This window comes from Topomyia yanbarensis, chromosome 3 (genome assembly GCF_030247195.1).
Source record: "Topomyia yanbarensis strain Yona2022 chromosome 3, ASM3024719v1, whole genome shotgun sequence".
NCBI classification, from domain to species: domain Eukaryota; kingdom Metazoa; phylum Arthropoda; class Insecta; order Diptera; family Culicidae; genus Topomyia; species Topomyia yanbarensis.
In genome coordinates, this window is record NC_080672.1 from 82,399,521 (window position 1) to 82,423,244 (window position 23,724).

At 41.8% G+C, this 23,724-nt stretch overlaps 1 protein-coding gene and 1 long non-coding RNA gene across 3 annotated transcripts in view; one reads left to right on the forward strand and one right to left on the reverse strand.

Annotated features, from left to right (window-relative positions):
• Positions 1 to 4,856: 4,856 nt before the first annotated feature.
• Positions 4,857 to 5,574, reverse strand: LOC131691812 (uncharacterized). Its single transcript, XR_009305857.1, has 3 exons — positions 5,521 to 5,574; positions 5,398 to 5,463; positions 4,857 to 5,342 (listed from the first exon to the last, which is right to left on the reverse strand). It is a non-coding gene; the product is annotated as an uncharacterized LOC131691812 (long non-coding RNA).
• An 11,921-nt stretch (positions 5,575 to 17,495) lies between these two features.
• The window catches only part of LOC131691805 (ornithine aminotransferase, mitochondrial), a 36,556-nt gene continuing 30,327 nt past the window's right edge, over positions 17,496 to 23,724 (forward strand). The window contains exons 1-2 of one of the 2 annotated variants that reach the window (XM_058978463.1): positions 17,496 to 17,632; positions 17,782 to 18,441. In XM_058978463.1, the coding sequence (XP_058834446.1) occupies positions 18,258 to 18,441 (184 nt within the window). In that variant the 5' untranslated portion in view covers positions 17,496 to 17,632; positions 17,782 to 18,257. Of the gene's footprint in view, positions 17,633 to 17,777; positions 18,442 to 23,724 lie in introns of those variants that run through there. The other variant, XM_058978464.1, reaches the window with a different exon arrangement.

Sequence of the window (23,724 nt, forward strand, 5' to 3'; positions counted from 1 at the left end):
CAATCTGTCTGATAGACACGACTGGCAAACTGCTTGAGAGGATCATCCTCAACAGGCTCACCCCGTACGCGGAAGGTACGGACGGTCTGTCAAGCAACCAGTTTGGCTTTCGGAAGGGTAAGTCCACAGTGGACGCTCTCAACTCAGTGATAAATACTGCTGAGATAGCGATCCAACGAAAAAGGCGAGGTATTCGATACTGCGCGTTAGTGACACTTGACGTGAAGAACGCATTCAACAGCGCAAGCTGGGATGCCATCGCGCTCTCGTTACGCCGGCTTAGCCTACCGGTGGGTCTGTACCGGATCCTGGAAAGTTACTTCCAAAACCGCGTACTGCTATACGAGACCGATGCCGGTCAGAAAAGGGTTCCGATTACCGCCGGAGTTCCGCAGGGCTCGATCCTAGGCCCGGTGCTATGGAACCTCATGTATGACGGGGTTCTGAGACTGAAGTTCCCTCCTGGGGTCAAGATCGTCGGCTTTGCCGACGACGTAACCTTGGAGGTCTACGGGGAGTCAATTCCTGAGGTAGAACTAACCGCAGAACACGCGATTAGCACGGTGGAGGAATGGATGAGCGCGAGAGGCCTGGAGCTCGCTCATCATAAGACGGAGGTAGTTATCGTCAACAACCGCAAGTCGGCACAACATGCAGTTATCCATGTGGGAGAAGTCGCGATCACTTCACAGCGAAGTCTGAAGTCTCTCGGAGTCATTATAGACGACAAGCTGACCTTCGGCAGCCATGTCGATTATACGTGCAAGAGAGCGTCGACTGCTGTTGCGGCACTATCGAGAATGATGTCCAACAGCTCAAAGGTGTGCGCCAGTAGACGTAGGTTACTGGCAGGCGTTGCCGTATCTATCCTCAGGTACGGCGGCCCGTCATGGTCAAGAGCACTGAGGGTAACCAGTTACCTACAGAAACTGGAGAGCACCTACCGCGTGATGTGCCTCAGAGTGATATCTGCCTACCGCACGGTATCACACGATGCATCCTGCGTGATAGCGAGCATGATGCCAGTCGGGCTGCTCATTCGGGAAGATGAGGAGTGCTTTGAGCTACGTGGAAATAGGGGAGCCCGCGAGCGCACCAGGGTGACCTCGGTCGCCAGATGGCAGCGTGAGTGGGACAACTCCTCGAAAGGTAGGTGGACCCACCGGCTGATACCTAGCATATCGAGCTGGGTGGGAAGACCCCATGGGGAAGTTCACTTCCACCTGACACAATTCCTGTCAGGCCATGGCTGTTTCCGTCAGTACCTCCACAGGTTCGGACACGCGGAGGTCCCAGTCTGCCCGGACTGCCCAGGTGTAGATGAAACTGCCGAGCACATACTGTTCGTATGTCATCGGTTCGACGTCGAAAGAAGAGCAATGCTTGACGTCTGTGGCTGGGACACAACCCCGGATACCCTTATTCAGCGGATGTGTCAAACGGTGGAGAAGTGGAACGCAGTCTCGACTGCTACCATCCAGATTGCCAGTAGGCTACAGGTAATCTGGCGAACCGAGCAACAGACGGCGGGCACGGCTAACTAGTGATTGGTTAGTTGGAGCGAAAAAGGCCAAGCGCAAAATAAGAGAGTGAATGGTCTGTTCATGCCGAGGTAGGTTGGCGCAGCGAATGGCAACCGCGTAAGGGGTAAACCCAGCCACCCCGAAGCAAGACAGAAGAGTGAGTGTATAGGCGTATAAGTGGACTGCCTCATGCCAAGACGGGAGGGTCGTAGCGTAGTATGTTGGAACTAAGCTATCGATGCCTCATGGCGTGGCAGAGGAGTGAAAGGGTGAGCATCCAAGTCAGTCTCACACTGCATGTTAAGGGTGAGCATAAAAGTCAGCCTCACAGGTTGGTAGAGGCTAGCACAAAAGTCAGCCTAGCAAGGAATGAAAAAGGTGAGCACAAAAGTCAGCCTCGCATGGTATGTCAGAAGTGGGGCCTAAGAAAAATGTCCCACATGGGATGCCATAGGGAGTGACAAAGGTACAATAGAGTGGCACGATTGAGAGTGAATCAGGTGATAGGGTGAGCACCCAAGTCAGCCTCACATGGTATGGGTAGGGCGAGCACAAAAGTAAGCCTAGCAAGGAATGAGTAAGGTGAGCACACAAGTCAGCCTCGCATGGAACGTAAAAGGTGAGCACAAAAGTCAGCCTCATGTGGGAGTGTTTGAGAGTGAATCAAAGTGCGATTGAGAGAGCACCCAAGTAAGCCTCATACAGGATGTATGATCGCGTGAGTGAGAGTGAATGAGTACATTCAGTACAGCCATCCCCCCAGAAGTAATACCGAGAGGTAGTTCCTGGGAGGAATGATGGCGGAGCCCAATGGAGTTTAGTCGGTATTAATGGCTGGTCACCATTTGAGTCCGACACGCCCCCAGTGCACCCCGTGTGGTAGATTGGACCCTACCGTTAGCACGTGTACTGGGCTAGGACATAAAGGTCTTCTCCATTGTAAAAAAAAAAAAAAAAAAAATATCCATTTAACTGAATACTTGTTCTCTTATCATTCTTTTTTTTCAGAGCAGAAAAGAGATGTAGAGTCATAATCGAACCATATACCCTCACATGCCAACCGTATCAAGCTAACGACGAAGAGACTACACGAGCGAGAGAGAGAAAACAAGCGAGACAACAGAATCCGAATGAGCGACATAGCGGCAAAGGTATTATGAGTTAGTCAGGTGGTATCAATTGTAAGGAGAGGACGCAAAAAAGCCACGCGCGTAGCGTTTGCAAATAAAGAGTGGTGTTGGAAGTTTATTTTTAAAACGGTCCGAATAGAACCCCATACTTCAACCCCCAACGGATTCTACAAGAGCTTACTTTCAAAGAGTAATGTAACTAATGTTCATGATATCAGTAGTTTTATCGTGGTATTCGTAAATTCTCTTCGCCTTATCGTGATCTATTATTTTTTGGTTACTAACGGTTTTTTTACTCGGAGGTCGTGAGGGGGTCTTCCGAACTCCCTTCTCAGGCGAGTATTTTGCTTTAAATGACGATCCGCTCCCTGAAAACCTTTTGGTTTCTAGCGTGCCATCGGGTACATCACGCCCCTTCGGCATGTCGGCACGATTGCCACGTGGCGCTGGCGATTTACGGCTATACTACCAAAACGTCAGAGGGCTAAGGACGAAAATCGAGGACTTGTACTTGGCTGCTCTTGACGGCGACTACGATATTTATGTTCTGACGGAAACTTGGCTTGATGATCGTATTACATCGATGCAGCTCTTCGGGGATTCTTATGCGGTTTATCGCGCGGATCGAAGCGCACATAACAGTGTTCATGGTCGCGGCGGGGAAGTTTTGATCGCTGTTTCTTCCGCACTAGCCTCCTGTAAATTTGGTGTGGATAGTTCATCAAGCATTGAAGTTGTTTGGACGAAGATTACTACGCAGACAAAGAGCTACTTTATTGGAGCTGTTTACATTCCTCCTGAAAAGCGACTTGACTGCACTATTACGCAGCTCCATCTCGACTATATAGAACACGCTTCTTCTCAGGCAGATGCAAACGATGTGATAATAGTTCTTGGTGATTTCAACCAACCAGGACTGATGTGGGTTTCTTCTGGACGTGGATGCGCTTACCCTAACCCGTTATCCTCGACAACAAATCCTGCCAGCCGCTTACTTCTGGACGGGATGGCTTTTCACGGACTAAATCAAGTAAGCACGATTTCCAACCATCAATCCCGTTTTCTTGACCTTGTGTTCGTCAGTGAGAATGCTTTGCCTGAGTGTTTTGTGAGTGAAGCTTCCAGTGTTATCGTTCCTTTGGATAACTATCATCCCGCATTAGAAATATCCATTTCCATCATTAGTTCACCACAATATGAAGAAGATTTAGCTGTGAATCGTCGTAATTTTCTGATTTAGCAGCACTACGTCGCACCCTATCGCTGATTGACTGGAGTGTATTACTTGATCAAGTTGATGTAAATGCTGCAGTCGGTCTCTATAACTGATTACTCATTGACTGTGTTGAAAAATCCGTGCCAGAATATCAACCTCCCAAGAAGCCTCCATGGTCTAACGCCATGCTTCGGAATCTGAAACGCATCCGTGCCAAAGCCCTACGTGCGTACACAAATCGTCGATGCCCTATTCTCAAGCGCTTTTTCGCACTCGCCAGCAATGTGTACCGCTGTTACATAAATTGCTGTACAAAGGATATTGTAGCGCGCACGACGTTGCTACGGATTCAATCTGCCCAATCGTCCCACCTTTCCGAACAAATGGCTTAAGCGCCACCTCTTTCGAGGACCACTTGTCGTGCTTTAGGGTTGCCCGACCAGAAACCCAGCCTCAGGGCGGGTCGATATAGTGAAGGTTTAGAGGAACGACCTAGCAGACGCAACTGAATCGAGAGGTACTCAGTTTCATACATCAAATTACCCGAATAAACCCAGAGAAGTTCGCTTTCCTATCCCAAAACACCTAAGAACACCAACTCGTTAGTCTCATCACTGGAGAATGCCTCAAAACCCAAATAACTAAACCGAAAAGAGACTCGAGTGGTGGGGCTAAGATTCCCAAGTAGCCCAACTTGGAGTAAATATCACCAAAAACTACAAAACTACAACGACGCGAAACATGAGATACCTCTTCAAATTCGTAAACTCTATGGGAACATAACTACCACAACAGTTTTAACCTCAACATGATTTACCGAAACAACAATTAACATAATTAAGGATATTTTAATTCGCTAGCATTTTCATAAACTTAACCTAGGATTTTCTAACATGGTGTTGCCTATATTTTTTCTGTTCCCTACTGTGTGCGGGGGAGCGATCGCTATTTCCTACCGGGCTAACGTGCCATAATGTTGCCGAACTTTTGTTTGCCGGGTGCGTGTATCGGCTAAACTTTAACGAACCATGCGCATGGATTTTATAGTAGGTGTACTTACAGTCTTTTTCGTTGCTTGCCCACTCACATTCGCACTACTGCGAAGACTGTCCCGATGCGGCGATGCGGTGGCGGCGATGTATCTACACCGGCGGTGATGAATCTGCGCAGGCGGCGATTAAGGATGTACCGGACGATTACAGATGTTCCTCTGCATACAGGATGGATAACTGCTGGCAGTGTCGGAACGCCGGACAAGCTGCCAGCAACAAAATACGTGCACACCGGATGGTTGTGACGTGCAGCTCAGTTGAGCAAACGATGTAAAACCGTCGCACTTCTGCCTTATTTGGTTGTAGCGGCAGAATCTTCCAAACTAGCGCGTGGGTCTAGAGCGCGTCGGTGGGCGAAGGGCGGTGTGGCGGGCCGATGAATAGTGCCAATCTAAACGGTAGAATAAAAGCCGTCGCACGGCTATCGACACCGTGAACGCATTGTCTCTTTTTATAAGCACCAATTGTTAATTTACCTTTTTATTCGGTTTTCTAACGCACACAAATTTCCGCACTTCCTACTGCTAACTTCCACGCAACACCTAATAACAGACAATTACTAATCGGCAAGACATCTCACATTTTTAAGCTAGACAAACCTTTCGACACCGCGGGACAAATTTAACTAACACGCACTCTAGCCTCTTTCACAGTCTAGATTGAAATGGATGAGAAGCTATTCCTAAAACCCTCAGATAAACGATTTTTCGGTTATAGATACCCGGAAGTACGTAATTTTACCGAAGTAAAACTCGTATTTCGAAAAACGAACTTCTTGGACAATTGATTCTGAATCGCTATCTCATTCCCTCTCGAAACATTTGCATCATATCATTACGCGCCAATACCCTCACTTGCGTTCAAATAGTTTTTCTGGTCGGGCGGTTGATAAGACAACGACAACGAGGTCCGCTCGGCGACCGAAACTCAACCACTTGCTCTAGTTTGTGCAATCGTGAGACAGATTGGGAAAGAGAAAAACGTGCGTGCGCGAGCGGATAGTACGTTTTAGCCGCCTAGTGTTCATTCTTCCTCCTACAGAATGGAAGAAGTAAACACATATTTGCAACAGGGAACTTGGGTTACTGAATTTGGAAGTTATTTTGACTTCTGATACACGTGATCGCTACAATATGTGAACCGCATCCAACAAAACTTACGACGAAATCCGAAGGGATTCTGGGCTTTTGTTAAAACGAAGAGAAAGGAAACGGGTCTTCCGTCTAGGATGGTCTACAATGGCGAAGTAGCGACTACAACGGCGGAAAAATGCTCCCTATTTGCCAGCTACTTTTCAAGTGTCTTCACGACTGATGTGCCATCTGCCATCGAGCTCGAAAACGCGACCCGTGATGTTCCCATTGGTGCAGTGGATATGGATATATTCACTATTTCAGTACAATCGGTTCTCTCTGCAATACGGAAAACAAAATCGTCTTATGCTCCAGTGCTATGCCGTCTGCTGTTCTGAAACAAAGTTTTCAATGTTTCAAATATTTTCAATGTTCGCTTCAGCAGCAAAAATTTCCCGACGATTGGAAGTTTTCAGTTATGTTTCCGGTTCACAAGAAAAATGACAAAAGCAACATCGTGAACTACCGGGGAATCACTTCGCTGAGAGTTGAGTCGAAAATCTTCGAAGCGCTTATCAACGAGGTGCTGTTTTTTGCTAGTAAACATTACATAAACCCTTGTCAGCACGGATTCTTCCCTGGTCGATCGGTTGAGACGAATTTAGTTAGTTTCACATCGTTTTGCATTGAAAACATATCCAGGAAACTCCAGGTGGACACGGTCTACACAGATCTTAAGGCCGCTTTCGACACAGTTAACCATGAGATACTGCTTGCAAAGCTTGATAAACTAGGATGTACCTCGAGTTTCTGCCACTGGCTTCGATCCTACCTTGTTCACCGCGAGTGCGTCGTGCAAATTGGTGACAACGTGTCTGAATCTTTTTGTAATAATTCCGGAGTTCCCCAAGGTAGTACACTAGGTCCATTACTATTTTCATTATTCGTGAATGATGCGGTCTTTGTTCTAATGCGTGGAGGGAAACTTTTTTTCGCCGATGACTTGAAGATATTTCTTGTGATAAGGAATGAAGCCGATTGCCGTGAGTTACAGTGTCTCATTAATACATTTTACAATTGGTGTCAAAGAAACATGTTGATCCTTTGTGTTACGAAATGTTTTGTCATCAGTTTTCATCGTACAAGAGACATGCTTAATTTTAACTACAACATTGCCGGAACTCAGCTGCAACGCGTTGACCACGTAAAAGATCTAGGTGTTATTCTCGATGAAAGGCTAACTTATACCAATCACCTGTCAGCGACCATTTACAAAGCAAATCGACTTCTAGGTTTTATGTTCAAAATTTCTAGCGAATTCCGGGATCCTCTGTGTTTCAAGGCTTTATATTGTTCACTGGTGCGCTCGCAGTTGGAATTTGCAAACATCGTCTGGTGCCCTTATTATGCAACGTGGAGTGAAAGGATTGAAGCTGTCCAGCGCAAATTTATACGATATGCTTTACGTCAATTGCCTTGGAATGATCCGTTGAACCTGCCACCATATGAGAACCGTTGCAGACTATTAGGACTACATACTTTGCAAGAACGTAGACATACTTCGCAGGCCATTTTCATATCAAAGTTTCTGTTGGCTGAGTATGATGTTCCCGATCTCCTTGGACAAATCAACCTCTACGCCCCAACCCGTGTTCTTCGCCCTCGGACATTACTACAGATCGAAATGCGAAACACCAACTACGCTGCTAATAGTCCGATTTTAGCGATGGTTCGTCGCTTCAACGAGCTTGCCGAGCACTTTGACCTCAATTATAATTCATCACAATTTCGTCACCGTTTGCTGTTACACTAGGTTAATTATTTTTAGTTTAGTTCATTAAGACTTAATGTCAGATGAACACAAATTTTAAATACAAATACAAATACTAACGTGAAGATATGAACTGGATCATTAAAATAAGTCTCATTCGCGATATCTTGTTCTGTGAACTATATCACGCACACTACTGGGGGTTCCCAGTGCAGTTTTCGTTTTCTGTCCGGACATCACAATAGCAGCTGGGTATTTCATGAAAAAATGAATGGAACAAAAATGATTCCACGAATAATACTCCAAATTTTGTGAAAGAGTTCACGTAAAAATTTAATTACCATGTTGCATGAAGTTGTAAATGATTAGGGATATCTTCTAAATGTCACAAGCGCCTAGATAGATCGTAAATCATGTACTAGGAATTATAAACCAGTTCACGAATACACGAATAATATTCACGAATACATGAATAATATTTGTGAATATTTTCACGAAAACGAATAATAAGTTGACTATTATACTAGGTATCATGAACCAGTTCTCGCATACATGAATAATATTTAATGATTTCGTGAACTATTTCACCAGCACGGATATTGGATCGTGACTAATATATTAGGAATCATGAACCAGTTCACGAATACATGAATAATATTTGATGATTTCGTGAGCTATTTTACGAAAACGAATGGTAAGTTGTGACTATTATACTAAGTATAAAGTGATCGGTTCACGAATACATGAATAATATTTCATGATTTCGTGAACTATTTCACCAGCACGGATATTGGATCGTAACTAATATATTAGGAATCATGAACCAGTTCACGAATACATGAATAATATTTGATGATTTTGTAAACCATTTCACGAGCACGGATATCGGATCGTGACCAATATATTTGGGATCATGAATTAGTTCACGAAGATTGAATGGATTCATGAATAAAATTCCGAATTTCGTGAAATAATTCACGAAAAAATAGCCGAAATATTTTCATTTTGTGAACTAATGTTCCTATATATGTTAAAATAATCATGAGATAACCTTTGGTTTTATGAATAATGCTCATAAAGCTGTGAACTAGTTCGCGTACTAGGAAACGAATTAGAAATAACTTGGCGGAAACCGTGACTGAAGTTCACAAAACAAAAACAAATATTTCCACTAATGAAAGTGTTATGCGGGCGTTACTGAAGGGAAATTGAACATAACAATAAAAGCCATGATTTTTGTTCATGGTCCTGTTTTCGTAACGTAAAAACGTGATTGTTCCAGAATTCATGACACTTTATTCACGATTTTGGGAACAATTTTTTTCCGTGTAGTTTGCATTGTCTCGAGAACAAACCCAAGTGCAATCTAAGTTTTAAGGAATGCTTCAAGAGTACCATAAAACCTTAATCACAGATAACAGACGTTTAGGCTAGAGCAAAATTTCTTCAAAAACCTGTGTAAACTTTCAAATTGATAAACGTTGGAAATCCGTGTTTCACTATTGCCATCTTCGCAACTGTTTGCTACACGTGTTTGACAGCTGCACTCTAACTGCATTGTATCGATCACTGCGCCATCTACAAACGTTTGCCAAACGTGTTTCACACGTCTGATTTATTCGGAATTTCAGTAGCGGGTATTTACACACGATTCAAATCGAGCCTAAACGTCTGTTATCTGTGCCTTAATCGTTACTGGGAAATGAAGCATTGGATTATTCTAGTCATCATGAGTAAAGTTGACGAAAAGGCTCCATTCCGACCCGTTGACCCGTTGACGGTCGTTGACTTTAAATTTTGTTCGATATGACCGAGTTTTTGTGAAGTAGAATACCTTCTAAAAGGTGAAAATGGAACTAAGGCTTGCGGAAGTCGCATACCTTCAGTATCACCAATCATCGCAATGCAGTGTTAATATCATTCAACACGTTAGCCCAAGCCAAGAGTTTCGTTTTGCAGAACAACTTAAAACCTGAGATTGAAAGTGACAACGTTGGAATTAGGATTCGCGTGTACATCGAAAATGACTATATAGATGAAAGGCTACATGACCCACCACCTCGTCCAGTCCAGTCAATTGCAAAATGCATGTCGCAATACGAAGAAGTAGGATCCGTTACACCTTATACTTGGAGAAATTTCTTCCCGTATAACGGCGTTTTTGTAGTGAGGATGCGGGTCGAAAGACCTGTTCCCTTATACTTGACAATACAATACTTAAACAAACAACGCTATGCACTAGAGTGGTTCAATTTTTTACTTTTAGCTCCACCAGGCTCTACTGATTCTTTTTATGGCCCTTAGTAATTGTGCAAATTTTGATACCGATCGGTTGTGTCTACGGACCCTCCAAAAATTTCAAAGTTTATATGGAAGTTTGTATGGAAAATCGGTTAACATTGGAAATAAATTCTTAAAAAATCACCTTATCAATCAATTAATCAGAACACTATATATTTCTAAAGGTAAACTTCTACTGAACACATTCGTGGAATATTAAAAGTTTATGAAAATTCGCTGAGAAAAGTTATTAACTAAAGAAGCAGCATGACTTCAAAACAAGAGGATTTTATTATTAATCATAGCAACCCTGTTTGAATAGCTGTATCTGCCATACGTGAGCGGTGGGTGGCAAGTCTAGTTTACACTGGTATAACGATGTAGCTATTCAAACAGGGTTGCTATGGTTACTAATAAAATCCACTTGTTTTGAAGTCATACTGCTTCTTTTGTTAATAACTTTTCTCAACGAATTTTCATAAACTTGCAATGTTCGCCGAATGTGTTCAGTAGAAGAATACCTTTAGAAATATATAATGTATTATGATTAATTGAATGATGAGGTGATTTTTTAAGAATTTATTTTCAATGTTAACAGATTTTCCATACAAACTTCCATATAAACTTTAAATTTTTGGAGGGTCCGTAGACACAACCAATCGGTACCAAAATTTGCACAATTACTAAGAACCATAAAAGGAATCAGAAAAGCCTGGTGGAGCTAAAAGTCAAAAATTGGACCAGTCTACTATGCACCCATGAGGGCATACGCCTGCGTGCAAGTACTGTAATCAGACATTATGGACACTAGGGTGGGACAAAAATTAGATTCCTGCTCCAACTTTTTAGGTTCCATTTCGGTCCTAGAACAACTGTGCAAATTCTTAGCTCGATATCTGAAACTATATTTTCGCGCCCACTGTTTAAAGTTTTCATGGGATTTTGTATGGGAAAGTTAACTTCCACAAAACAATTCCTCCAGAAGTCGCCCATTGCTTCCGAAAAATAAATCAATATGTGGCTTTTACGGAAATTTAACAAAAACACAAAGTCTCGAAGAACAGAAAACGATTTGACGGTTGAGAAAAAAGTTATTAAGCAGAAACCGATTGATGATCTGACGATTGATTAAACGTTCATTTTATCTAGCACCACTGCTGTTGGTTGTCCAATTATATACAATTAGGTTTTACACCAACCGACATAACCCCACAAAACGAGCCGGATGAACTTCTTTTGACAATTCTCGGTGGTTTGTTTACATAGAAGTTACGTGAGTTCGAATGTAACAGATGAGCAACCGTTGCACTCGCACTCACGCATCTGACAAAGTAAACAAACCACCGAGAATTGTCAAACATGAACTTCATTCATTATGAGTTCATTCGTGTCGTCATCTTGTAGAACTCAATTCTGTTTTGATCTTCTCTTTATGTGTCTAAATCAATTATCTGTACCGATTGGTCACTTCACAAGAGTTTTGAACGATAAATAGAGGCCTCTTTTGTACATAATAAGTGAGAGTTAAAAATTTTGTACATAACTCAACCGTCAGTAGCAGTGATGCTATGAAAATTGCAATTTTCAACAATCTTCAGAGCACCAGTCGGTTTTTGCTTAATAACTTTTTTTCACAAACGTCAAATCGTTTCCCAGTCTTCGAGACTTTATTTTCTAGATAAATTTCCTACAAAGATCAGATATCTATTTATTTTTAGGAGGTAGCGGGAGACTCTTGGAAGAATTATTTTGCAAAAGACAATTTCCCCATACGAAATCTCAAACCGTGGGCGCAAAAATATAGTTTCACCGATCGAGCTCAAAATTTGCAGAGTTGTTCTTGGAGCTAAATGGGACCCAAAAAGTTACTCGGAGCAAAATTTTATTTTTTTCGTATAAACGTGTCCCACTCTAATGGACACCATGCGCGGAAAATGCAGAGGAGAATGCATTTCAACCGCATGACAACTCATCTACGGCAAACCATCTCAAAACAGAGTTTTCAATATCAATGCATGTACCACAAACGATGACCAAATTTGTGACAGCTCTTCAAACCATAATAACGCGAAACAAGCATCCAGCACCCCAAAATCAACTGTAAGCAACATCGGCAAGGAAGGTCATAACAATCACGACAGTTTTCAACATCAATGCCTAGTCAACCGTAAGTGCAAGAAGCAGGGAAAAATATCTGGTCGCGGGCACCAAGACAGCTTCAACGAAGATGACCTGGACGTGAAAAATAATAGTGAATTAAAGAACTCCTCTGGATTTCGTGTCTGCTTTACTAATAACTCTCCGAAAAATACGCAAATGACTCACTGAACTGGCTGGTGCCTTGTGACGATTTCCCTAGGTTTTCAGAGCTGCGTGAACTCAATGCACTAGCGGGAGTGACGGACGGTTAATGAAAAAACGCCGAAGCCGTTCGATATGGTCAAAGACGATGTCCATGTTTATTTGTACACATTCAAAACTGTTCATATATCATTACTGATATATCCCATTAGATTCCCGAGCCGTCTGGAGCGGTCAATGTGCCCAAACATTGTTCATACCCACAAATGATTTGATATCTCGTTTAAACTGGATTTTGCCGCCAAATCGTTGAGTTGGATGAAAAATGTTTATTTAAATGACATTTAAGATAGTGTCCCGGCCCATTAAAATTCAATTGTACAGCGCTGTACAGTGAAATATAAAATGAATCCGTCAATCACGTGGAGCAATTCTCTTCATAGGGGTAAAAACAGTCACACTAAAATACATACCTACATCAATTCGCGAGTTGGTGCTTTAATTGGCAAAATTGAAAACTCCCGCGTTTCGTTTCTGGCATTTTTCTCCGAGTGTGGCCTTGCTTACTGATCAATACAAAGAAACTGTCTACATAAGATCGAAGCCATCGTGTTTTTTGTTTTCGTCGTTTTATTAACTACACCCGACAAACTATTCATTTAAATCCAATTTATTTATCCTTGCACTAAATTGACCTTGAAGCTGGAGCTACATCCCGCTGCGGAACTTAACTTTCTATTTTGACAGACTTTGCTGCAGATCCTTAGCCTATGGGACATTATAACGGAGCGTCGATCTTACTAATATTGAGAATTCGTTACATCCGGAATTCAAAAGAATATCGGCTTATAAGGCACTTCACATTGCTTCCACATAACTGGTTCTGATTCAAATTACCGCACTAAACTAGTCAGCCCTAGCCATTAAAGATCGAAAATTAATATCAACATGTGGTTCAAACCAATTTTAATAACAATTTTATTTGTGGTGGGAGAATCATGCAGCATTCAATTTCTCCTTGAAAACACATGGTAGTTTCGATATAAGTTTTTGAGGGCTTTAAAATTGGTTCGCTGCGATAATTTGTTTTAACTTTTATTACTGCTATTATTCGTTCCTAGTTTATTTTTCTAATAATATCAAATTTTTTTTATGGTTGCCCACTGTTTTAACGTCAACTATGGCATTTTTATAGTGAATTTCAACATTTTTTACCACGAACCAAGGAGGAGCGATAGCTATAAGATGTGCAGAAATCAACGCAAGTCACAGCGGGCATTCCTCAGGGCTCCATTCTCGGTTCAACTCTTTGGAAACGGGATGTACGATGGGGTCTTAACACTTCGGCTGCCCAGGAAAGAAAAAATCGTGTGTCGTGGATGAGACACTTTAAGAAGTGCAGGTGTCGGTGACGGAGACAATAGACGCGATCGACGTCGGAGGGCACGTGATTGCATCGAAGCGTACACTGAAGCTATTGGGAGTGATAATCGACAATCGATTGAGCTTCAACAATCTCGTCGACTACGGCTGCGAAAAGTCGCTGAAGACCACGAACGCAATGGCGAGAATAATGCCAAACGTCGGCGGTCGGAGAAGCAAAACGAGACATCTGCTATCTACTGTTTCGTCACCGATACTCCGATATGGGGTCCTGTCTGGGGTGCTGCGCTGAAAACCAAGCGGAACCGTGAAAAACTGAACAGAACACTTCGGCTGATGGCCGTACGAGTCGCGAGTGCTTATAGAACAATATTGTCAGAGGCAGTATGCGTTATCGCCGGGATGATCCCGGCATTACCCTGGCGGAGGATAACGAATGCTACAATCGGAGAAAAGCCAGAAACTTGAGAAAATACTGAGAATCGATTGGATGACGAGGTGGCAGCAAGAATGGGACAGAACAGTCAAAGAAAGGTGGATCTACCGGCTCATCCCAAAACTGTCGACGTGGATCAGTAGAAAGCACGGAGAGGTGAACTTCCACTTGACACAGCTTCTGTCGGGCCACGGCTGCTTCAGGAAGTAGAATATCGAGGAGACACCGGAGCATGTGGTCTTTGAATGTCCGAGGTTCGAAGCGACACGCAGAGAGATGCTCGAAGCGGGAGGGCCGGACATCAACTCGGATGTCCTCTACAGAATGGGGAGAGCAATCACCGCCGGGAAACTTTCCGCCAGAATAGGCTAGATTCACCGCCGGGGCCTAATCGAGTAGACCGCACATCGGGTAAGGGTCGCCTACCGGTTGACCCGAGAGGAATATAATGAAAACCAAGAAGAATCGGATCGGAAGAACTTCTTTCATCGGGTAACTCTCCGTCGGCGTAAGCTAGTCACCGCCGAGTAGACCGCTACGGGAAACCCTACTGAAGGAACTAACTACTAAGTAGAACTTGGATTAGAGCGTGTGTTATGCACATAAAAAGAAAAACACCCCTCCCCGAAGTAATGCCGTAAGGTAGTTCCAGGAGGAATCCGGTTCTGAGTAAGAGCAATGGTTTTAGCGGGTTGGGTGGTAGCACACAACCCGTTTCCTTAGACGTTGGAACCGTCTATGGTGGTCAATGTGGACAACGAGACTTCGGTTGGCCGTCAGTGACCTAGAACTGCAAATGCAATGCAAATTGTTTGACACACATTTTTAAGAAATTTTCACTTTTTGGCGTTCATCGCGATATCAGTTTGAATCGGAATTTGCTATATGACCGCACACTACAGTTGTGGTCACACTTTGTAAAAAAAATCACCTTTTTTCACATTCATCGCATTCGTTAAAATCGGGATTCGCTGCGTGATCGTACTCATCATCCTGTCATTCCGGATCCGGTAATCGGATCCATTAGAAATTATATAGCAGCCGATGGGAACGATGTACCTTTCATTTGAAACTAAGTTTGTGCAAATCGGTCCAGCCATCTCTTAGAAACATGAGTGACATTTTTGACACATACAAACAAACATACAAAAAAAGTTACTTCCAGAACCGACTACTGATCTATGAAACGAACATGGTGCCGAGGTCGATTGGGGTAACAGTTAAAGTACCTCAGAACTCCATACTGTCCCCAAGCTCTGGAATATAATGTACAACAGAACTGCTCAGGAGAGTGGAGATCGTCGGCTTTGCAGATGATGTTGTCCTGACAATTACCCGATAGACCCTTAAGGAGGTGGAGATGTTGACGGCAGAGACAATAGGTATCGTGGGAACCTGGATGGCTGACGTCAAGCTGCAACTGGTTCACCACAAGACCGAGGTAGTTCTGGTCAGCAACCGTTAAAAATCCAGCGTGTCGTGATCAGCGTCGGAGGACAATCCATCCCATCGATGCGTGCGCTGAAGCACCTGGGTGTGATGGTCGACGATCGGTTAAATTACAACAGCTGCGAGGACAACTAACGCATTAGCAAGGATCATGCCGAATCACGGAGGAGCAAGAGGCTGCACGAGACATCTCCTGGCGGATGCCTCCTCCTCAATACTGACGTACCGGCCTGAGCTGGTGCGCTGAACTCAAAGCGGAACCGGATGAAGTTGACAAACACGTTTCACTTAATGACTGTCCTTTTCGCGAGTGCGTACAGAACGATATCGTCGAAGGCGGTATGCGTAATTGCCGGGATGATTCCCATCTACATCACTCTGGCTGAGGAAGTGGAATGCTACCAGCGGAGAAATGCACATAATGCAAGGAGACTGTTCCGAGCGGACTCATTGGCTAAGTGGCAGCAAGAGTGGGACAACGCGGAGAAAGGAAGGTGGACCCACCGACTCATCCCAAATATGTCTGCTTGGGTACATAGGAAGCATGAAGAGATGAACTTCCATTTGACATTGTTTTTGTCCGGGCACGGATGCTTCCGAAAGTACCTGCATCAGTTTAGAGACGCTTCCTAACCGCTTTGCTAGGAGTGTGTCAACGTGCAGAGACACCGGAACACGTGGTCTTCGAATGCCCTAGGTTCGAAGAAGTCCGAAGGGGTATGCCTGGTATGACAGTGGACAATATTGCCTAGACGAGCATATCTGGGACGCTATCAACAGAGTGGTTACGACCATACCCTCCGAGCCGCGAAGGGACTAACAAAGTAGCGCCAATGGCTAGAACACCGCCGTGAAACTACAAATCGGGTTTCGGGAGAAATTCCGCCGCCGGAGAACTATCCGACGGTGTAGACGGGTAGCTCGTGAGTAGGCTAGATCCACTGCCGGGGATCAGACCGAGTAGACCGCGTCGAATGGCTAGCAGTGGGTCGTTGGGGCGCCAGTGAACACGAAGCTACGTTCCACCTGGAATTGCTGGATGGACCTCAGCACCTACTGGCTGGCCCGTTGGGTAAGCTAGGTCCACCGCTGGGAATTAAAGGGACGAAGCGGTTCACGGAAACGAACATCGGTGCCAGGAGCAATATTAGGGTACATTCGCCGCCGTGGACTACCCGACAGAATCGTGACTAAAATGGGAGCTAATTGAATAGAGAAATTTCGTTACCGGGGAACTCCCAGTCGGAATAGGATAATATCCGAGTTGATCCCGACAAAGCTGGCAGCTAAGCGGCTCAAGGAAGCGGATATCGGTGTCGTGAGAAATTCCTCCGTCAGGGAACTATCGGTCGGAGTAGAGTGAGTTCACCGTGGGGGACTATCCAAGTAGATCGTGATAAGGCCGAGAGCTGAATGACTCACGGAAACAGGAGCTAAATGGCTCAAAGAATTGGCATCTAAACGGCGACGTAATAGATGGAGACAAGAAGCAAGAGAAGAGTCGAGAGTTGATTCAAAGTGAAACACGGATTTCCAACGTTTATCAATTTGAAAGTTTACACAGGTTTTTGAAGAAATTTTGCTCTAGCCTAAACGTCTGTTATCTGTGCTACTATGATCAATTTCTTATAAAAGGAATATCGCCAAAAGATGGTGCTTTTTATACACATAAACAATTCGAAAATATGGATACTTTTAGCTCCATCTAATTAGGTTTCTCCAAAACATGTTTTAAACCACTGTGTGTCGTGCAAAATGCATGCAAAACATTTTAGAACTACTACTGCGCAGTAGGTAAATAATTTTTCTTCTTTTATGTGGAGATTAGATGGGGAAAGACAACGCATCCTATGGCATGGAGCAAACAAAATTAGTCGCACTTTTGATTCTGTTTACTACGCACTGATAGCCTGCTTCAAATAGATCCCGACACGTTCTGTCGACAGAAAATCAATGACACAATCTCGTATCACGTCACTTGCGATAATCACCCGTCGTTGAATCAGTTTTGACAGCAGGTAACAATTTTCGCAGCAGGAGGCATTTCTTATCAGTGTAACGGGCTCTTTTGTTTCTTTGCTGTGCCGAAAATATAATATATGGCCCATGGTGATAACTCTTACTGCTTTCTAAGACGCACTTTTCCTTCGTTATTTTTCGTTTGTAGGCATCCTCTTATCGCGATAGAAAGGATACGTACCTCCAATGTGGCGCCATAGAAGAGTGATAAGCAGCTCTTCAAACTATAAACAACAACGTTCCTCAAAGACCTCAGCCTCCAACCTCCCCCCACTTCCCCCTTACCGACATCACAGTTTGGCGAAGAATTAATTTTTTTTTGCACCCGCATCGTTCGAATCAGTTGCTGAGTAAATACCAACAGCAATCCTGCCTGTATATGCTTGCTTACCACTCGTAAATGTGAAAAAGAGGAAAACGCTCTGTCCTGACCAATAAAAGTGACCGGGCAGCCGAGGTCGGGTTTCAGTTTGTGCCGGAGAGTCGCCAGTGTTGGGACACGTCTGATGCCGAAAATATTTCGCTGTGCGAAAAATCTTGTGAATCTTAAACATTAACGTGAAATTTCCGGAAGATATTTTCTCAACTACTGTGAGTGAATTTTTGTTTTACCAATAGAGCAAAATGATCAAGAGTGTGGAAAACGTGCAGCTACTGAAGCAGTTCAGCAAACTGCTGCAGGCGTCGAATGCTGCTGCTAGTATTACACGTGCAAAGCACACCCGAATTGTTGCAAACGCACTGCGAAGTGATGGCGTCGCTGGTGAAGGTCAGCGACGTACGCCGGCCGGTATTGTTGGACAAAACGGTAAGTGGAGCCATGCAAACTACAAGATCTTTTCAATTTTATGGTGGGTGGATACTAACTTTAGTAATGATACAATTCTCGGAACAATATTCAAATATAGATGTGTATCATATTGATTCAACACGGTCTAAAAATATGTGGTTAATTTATAATACGCAACCTTTGCTTACAATTTGACAAGATTTTATAAATTATTGATTTTGTTTATAAGGTGAGTGCTCCAGTTATCGTGATAGTATCAATTGTACCAGTGGGTTACACATCGAGTTTTGATGCGGATAGTCATGAAAATAATAATAATTGTTGCTTAGTGGAGCATACTAAAATCATGAGGCTAAAAAGTAAATTGCACGGTATTTGCTCGAAACAGATTTGAATTAATTATTTTTTCTAAAATTTGAGCTCTCGCAAAATTAGTATAACTAGTGAATGTACCTACACACTGAAAAAAGAATTGTATATTTAATAAAATTATTTGTGTTAATTAAAATTGGTTGATTCAAAGACAATTTATTGACTACACTCAGTAAAATTTATACATTGTTTCGCATAAATATTATTTTTCTGTTTATTGGTAGTAATCATTTTTATTGAAATTAAATGTTTCTATGAAATTAAAAATTTATTGATGATTGAAAAAGAATTGGTTCTATCATTTTTCCATTTGAGGCAATTAACAGTAAATTATTGAATTCAATAAAAACACTTATTTTAAATATACTAAGTTTTGCTTCAATGACTGGTCCATGCGTACCTTTAGTGGATCAAGAGGTTTTAAATTTAAATAAGTTCAAAAGCAATGATATTATACATAACACGGGGATTTGCAATTTCAGATGGATTCATTTAGGTTACCCATTATTATTTTCAATATTCTTTTATACAAAAGTTTTCCTTAGTATATACAGTATAACCCTACTATTGGTACCTCAACCCTACAATTTCTCGCTACATCTCTCGGTTCAAACTCCACCAGTCGTGTGTATGTTGCTGCTGTAAGTCGCGGAAATTTCCACTGAGTCGGTGCACGCAGAATCAGATGTTGCTATCGGTATCAGACGAGCCCCCTCATTTTCGTCACGTTCTGTGCAGTCTCGTTCGCCGATCGATGTCTTGTTTCTGAGCGTCCAGTCAGCGCACCGGTTGTTTTCTTGTTTTTTTTTCGTTTCATTCCCTCGTGCGTAGTCGAAACAGGCGTGTCGCGGTGGCGCCGCCGTAAAGACGTGCTCCATCGTTCTAGTACGTTGATTATGTAATGTTTGTGTTCAGCTTGCGTCGTAATAGGAACGTCTCCGCTAGTCCCAATTATTTATTTTTGCGGTTCATGGCGATGGACTTGGAAATGGCGTTGGTTGCTGAAGCTTTTACTTTATGCATTAAATCGTGTTTTTGGGTATAAATCTGGAGAAAATTTAAATTAGGTCGTAAGTAACTACCTTGGCCTGATTCAAAGTCTGTACTAACAGATTATCATGCTCAATAAAATTACAAATTTCAACAAAGTGACACTGAGAGATTTTCTTTGAGGTCTTTCTTCTCTGTTCATTGGTCCTTTAACCTCTTCATGTCCATGGTGTTTATAAAAAAAACAACGTTTTTAAACAGCTATAACTTTATGTTTAGGCAAGATTTGCACACAAAAATAAGTAAGGCTAATAAATGTGACTATTACCTTTCATTTGAGCACTAATTAGTCTGATTGGATTCCCATGAAGCAGTGCTACCAAGGACAGTTTACGTTGCCGCCGAAAAATGAAATTTTAGTATGTCTTCTTTATTTTGAAATATTATTGAAAACTGCCTAAAGCTATCAATTTAGACTGTCTTTGACTACGTTTTCCACACAATTGGACTACTGTGAAAATTTTAGGAAAACTGTATTTAGCATTGGAATCAGGGGCGGATCCAGAAAAAAATTTCGGAGGGGTCTGAAATTTTGATTTTGAAATGTTCAGTGTATAATACGTAATATCTAATAATCTCAAATAAGTTTTGGTGGTTAAATCAAATTTAGAATGATTTTGAACTTAGAACGAATTTAAAATAGAAATTATTTTAAGATTTCTTAACAAATTAAAAAATTTCGAAGGGGGTCCGGACCCCCAGGACACTCCCCCTGCATACGGCACTGATTGGAATGTTAAAATTGAGCAGATTCTTGCACTACGAGCGAAGCATCTATCCTTATGAAACCCCCGCCCCTCTTTTTTGTAGGAAAAGAGTTCTGGAACCTTATATGCAATGCTGGGTAAATCATAATCAAAAAAAAATCAAACCGCAATCATGGCTGATAATTATCGCTTATGATTTTTTCGAAAATTCTCTGCCGAAAAAATCCTGCCGTGATCACTTTCTTAACTATCAAAACCGATTTTTTCTTTCCCTTTATCAGTGGTGATATTGATCTGTGGTTGAATTTGATAATTGAGAGGGTGATCACGGCATGATTCTATCTGCAGCGAGCAATTCAGAAAAATCACTATTAATTCTTGGATCAATAATCATTATCTATTTTCGCACATTATGGATATGTTAGGGGTGTCAACGAGCCAAACTCAATTTTTTTTTGGGTTTATTATTTTGGGAAAGTGTTTTATAGTGAAGGGCAAGTTGTTGGCAGATGAAAATCAATTGTTGACATTTTAAATGAACTTGGGGTCTGTCAATGTATCACAAACATTAAACAGTAGGGGCTATTGATACATGTTTAAGTACAGGAGACAAACCTCGAACACATTTTCCAAGTAGATTTGTTTTTAAAAGGATGATTTTTTCACTATGTGAAGGGCGAGGTTCTATAATTGGCAAAATAGTAAATCCTTTGTGGAGCATATTTTGCTTGTCTTAGAGACGCAAAATAAGCAAAAACCAAAAAATCATTTTTTTTAATTTTGCACAGGAAGACCCCCTTAAGGGAAATTTTTACGAAATAACCAGAAAGCATTACAAAGCTATGTCTAGGGATGATAGAAGAAAATTTTAATAACTTCGATTTATTAAAAAGAAAGAAAAAAATATGTCCCGATTTTGTGAAAATCCCCATTTTATCAGGCTAAAACAAACCAAGGGTCTGATAAAAACGGGTTTCACTGTATTATTTATATTGGTAACGCGTTAAAGGTATATATCAGTTTTATACAGATATTTGTGCAAGATTTCTAAGACAAACTTTGTAATAAGGTGTTTCTTATGCAATACAGCTTAAACTCGTTTACCCTGGGGCTTTGATTTTCCGGGGTAAATGATTCGATTATTCGTATACTAGAAAAAAGGAAGTAAATGAGTAAGCTGGAGGTTATCAGTTTTTTGGCTCCAGTTTAATTTACGTAGTGGTATCACACATCAAAGCTAAAGTTTAACTTACATTCAAATTGGAAGAGTGAGCGTTGTGCTTTCACAAAGAGATCTTTGTCCTTGTCCTTTTAGCATCATTGCCTTGACCAATATCGTACCGGATTGTCAGGTGGTCATAACGCATGTAGTCTTCGTAAACTCTCCAACCCATGTATACCACCCAGTAAGCATTTTCATAAATATTTTGGAAATGCCGTTACACTAACATATTTACAGCACTATTTAGATGAATAAAATATGCAAATATAGGGTATACAGACAAAAGTGGATGCTATACCTATATAGCAAATGCTAATTTTTGTCGTAATTGATTGTATTTCTGCATTAGTTACGACATAGTGTGGAACTGGCATGATTTACTCTACGCTCGTATACGAGTTTTGTATACGAGTTTTTAAGACGCACTAATGACTACCGAATGTGGTTAACCCTTTTTTGAACAAGCTTTTTCTATCGCATATAAGCTTCCAAACTATTTGTCATGTCCTGTTGGCGTCATGAAACGCGGAAAACCTGTTTTAATCAAGATAGGTACTTCCCTCGTAGTGCTAGAAGTTGCTCAATATTTGCCTTCCGATACTCAATACAATTCTCCAACAGTATTTACAATAATCTAATTGCATGGAAAACGTACAAAAATACAGCAAAAAATACAGCGAATTTCATAGGAATATCGTATAATTTTTAGCCACAAGTAGCACGTTTGTAAATCATAAGCAGAAGTTAAAATATTCGCTCATTCCCACGACAAGCTGTTTATCGCACAGCATTTTCATCCTTAGTAGGCACAGACCCAACTTTTCACCTTTCAAGAAATTGCGAGAATTTGCTGACAATGCACTATGGAAGCGTGATAATTTCGCAGCTTCGAACCTCGTGATGAATTAAGGTCAAGAAAAACCAATAATATATTACGTTATAGAATTTATTTCCCCACATTATGGCAGTATTTTCATTCTAAGGATCTGTATCTACTCATTTTTGTGAATTTTTGCGAAACCATTACTAATTCGGCAGTTTTACATTAGGCGCGAAAATATCATCTCATATTATACCGCGAAAAGATGAGATCCAAAGCTGTCTTGACGAGAAAAGTGGGAGAGCAAATAATGTTACATCGTATGTTTGCTTTTTTATTGCTGGTCAAAGTAGGTGAAATATCGCCTTATTCTGTTCACGAATGCGAAATTTGTAAACTCTGATCATAAGATTATCTTATGAAACGGCATTTATTTTGTTAAATCGGTTTCCTATGATTTCATGTTCCATAAGGTATCTTTGAATTATCATAAGACAATATTATACATTTCTATTATGTTTATGAGAATCATAAGATGCTCGAATAAAATTCGTTCGACTGGAATATGCAATACCTTATAAAATGTTAAGGTAATCATAAAAGTCGTATGTTTTTCATATTAATCTTATGAAAACATAGTTTTGTTACTTTTCTATTCATCATAAGATAAATCTTATGAATTTCGCTATGAGTTTTGCCTTAGTGTAGTCGAAGGCAGAAAGTTTTATCACATTTTAAAATATATTGCCAGACTACAGAGCTTGGAAAACGAATGACCTAAAAAAGAACGAACACTCTTCATTCGCTCTGCCCTTCACGAATATGCTACCCATTGAACCATTCGCAACCTAGCTGCTGAGTTCACGGTGTTGGTTCTTGACAGTTCACTAGTACTGGTTACATGGGCTTAGAAAAAATTTGTGGACGACTAGATTCGCTCGAAGCAAACCGCAAAGTCTATGTAAGTCTATGTAAACAGTACAAGCGAACTGTTAAAAATGAACACTGGAGTTCGTTATGAGCATAGCGTAATAGTACCCGTTGCTCATTCTCCTTCCCATTCGAAGAGATAGCTACAGCTGAGCACCGTTGGTTTTTGTGGCAAGCTGTACATAGGTACTCTGATTCAC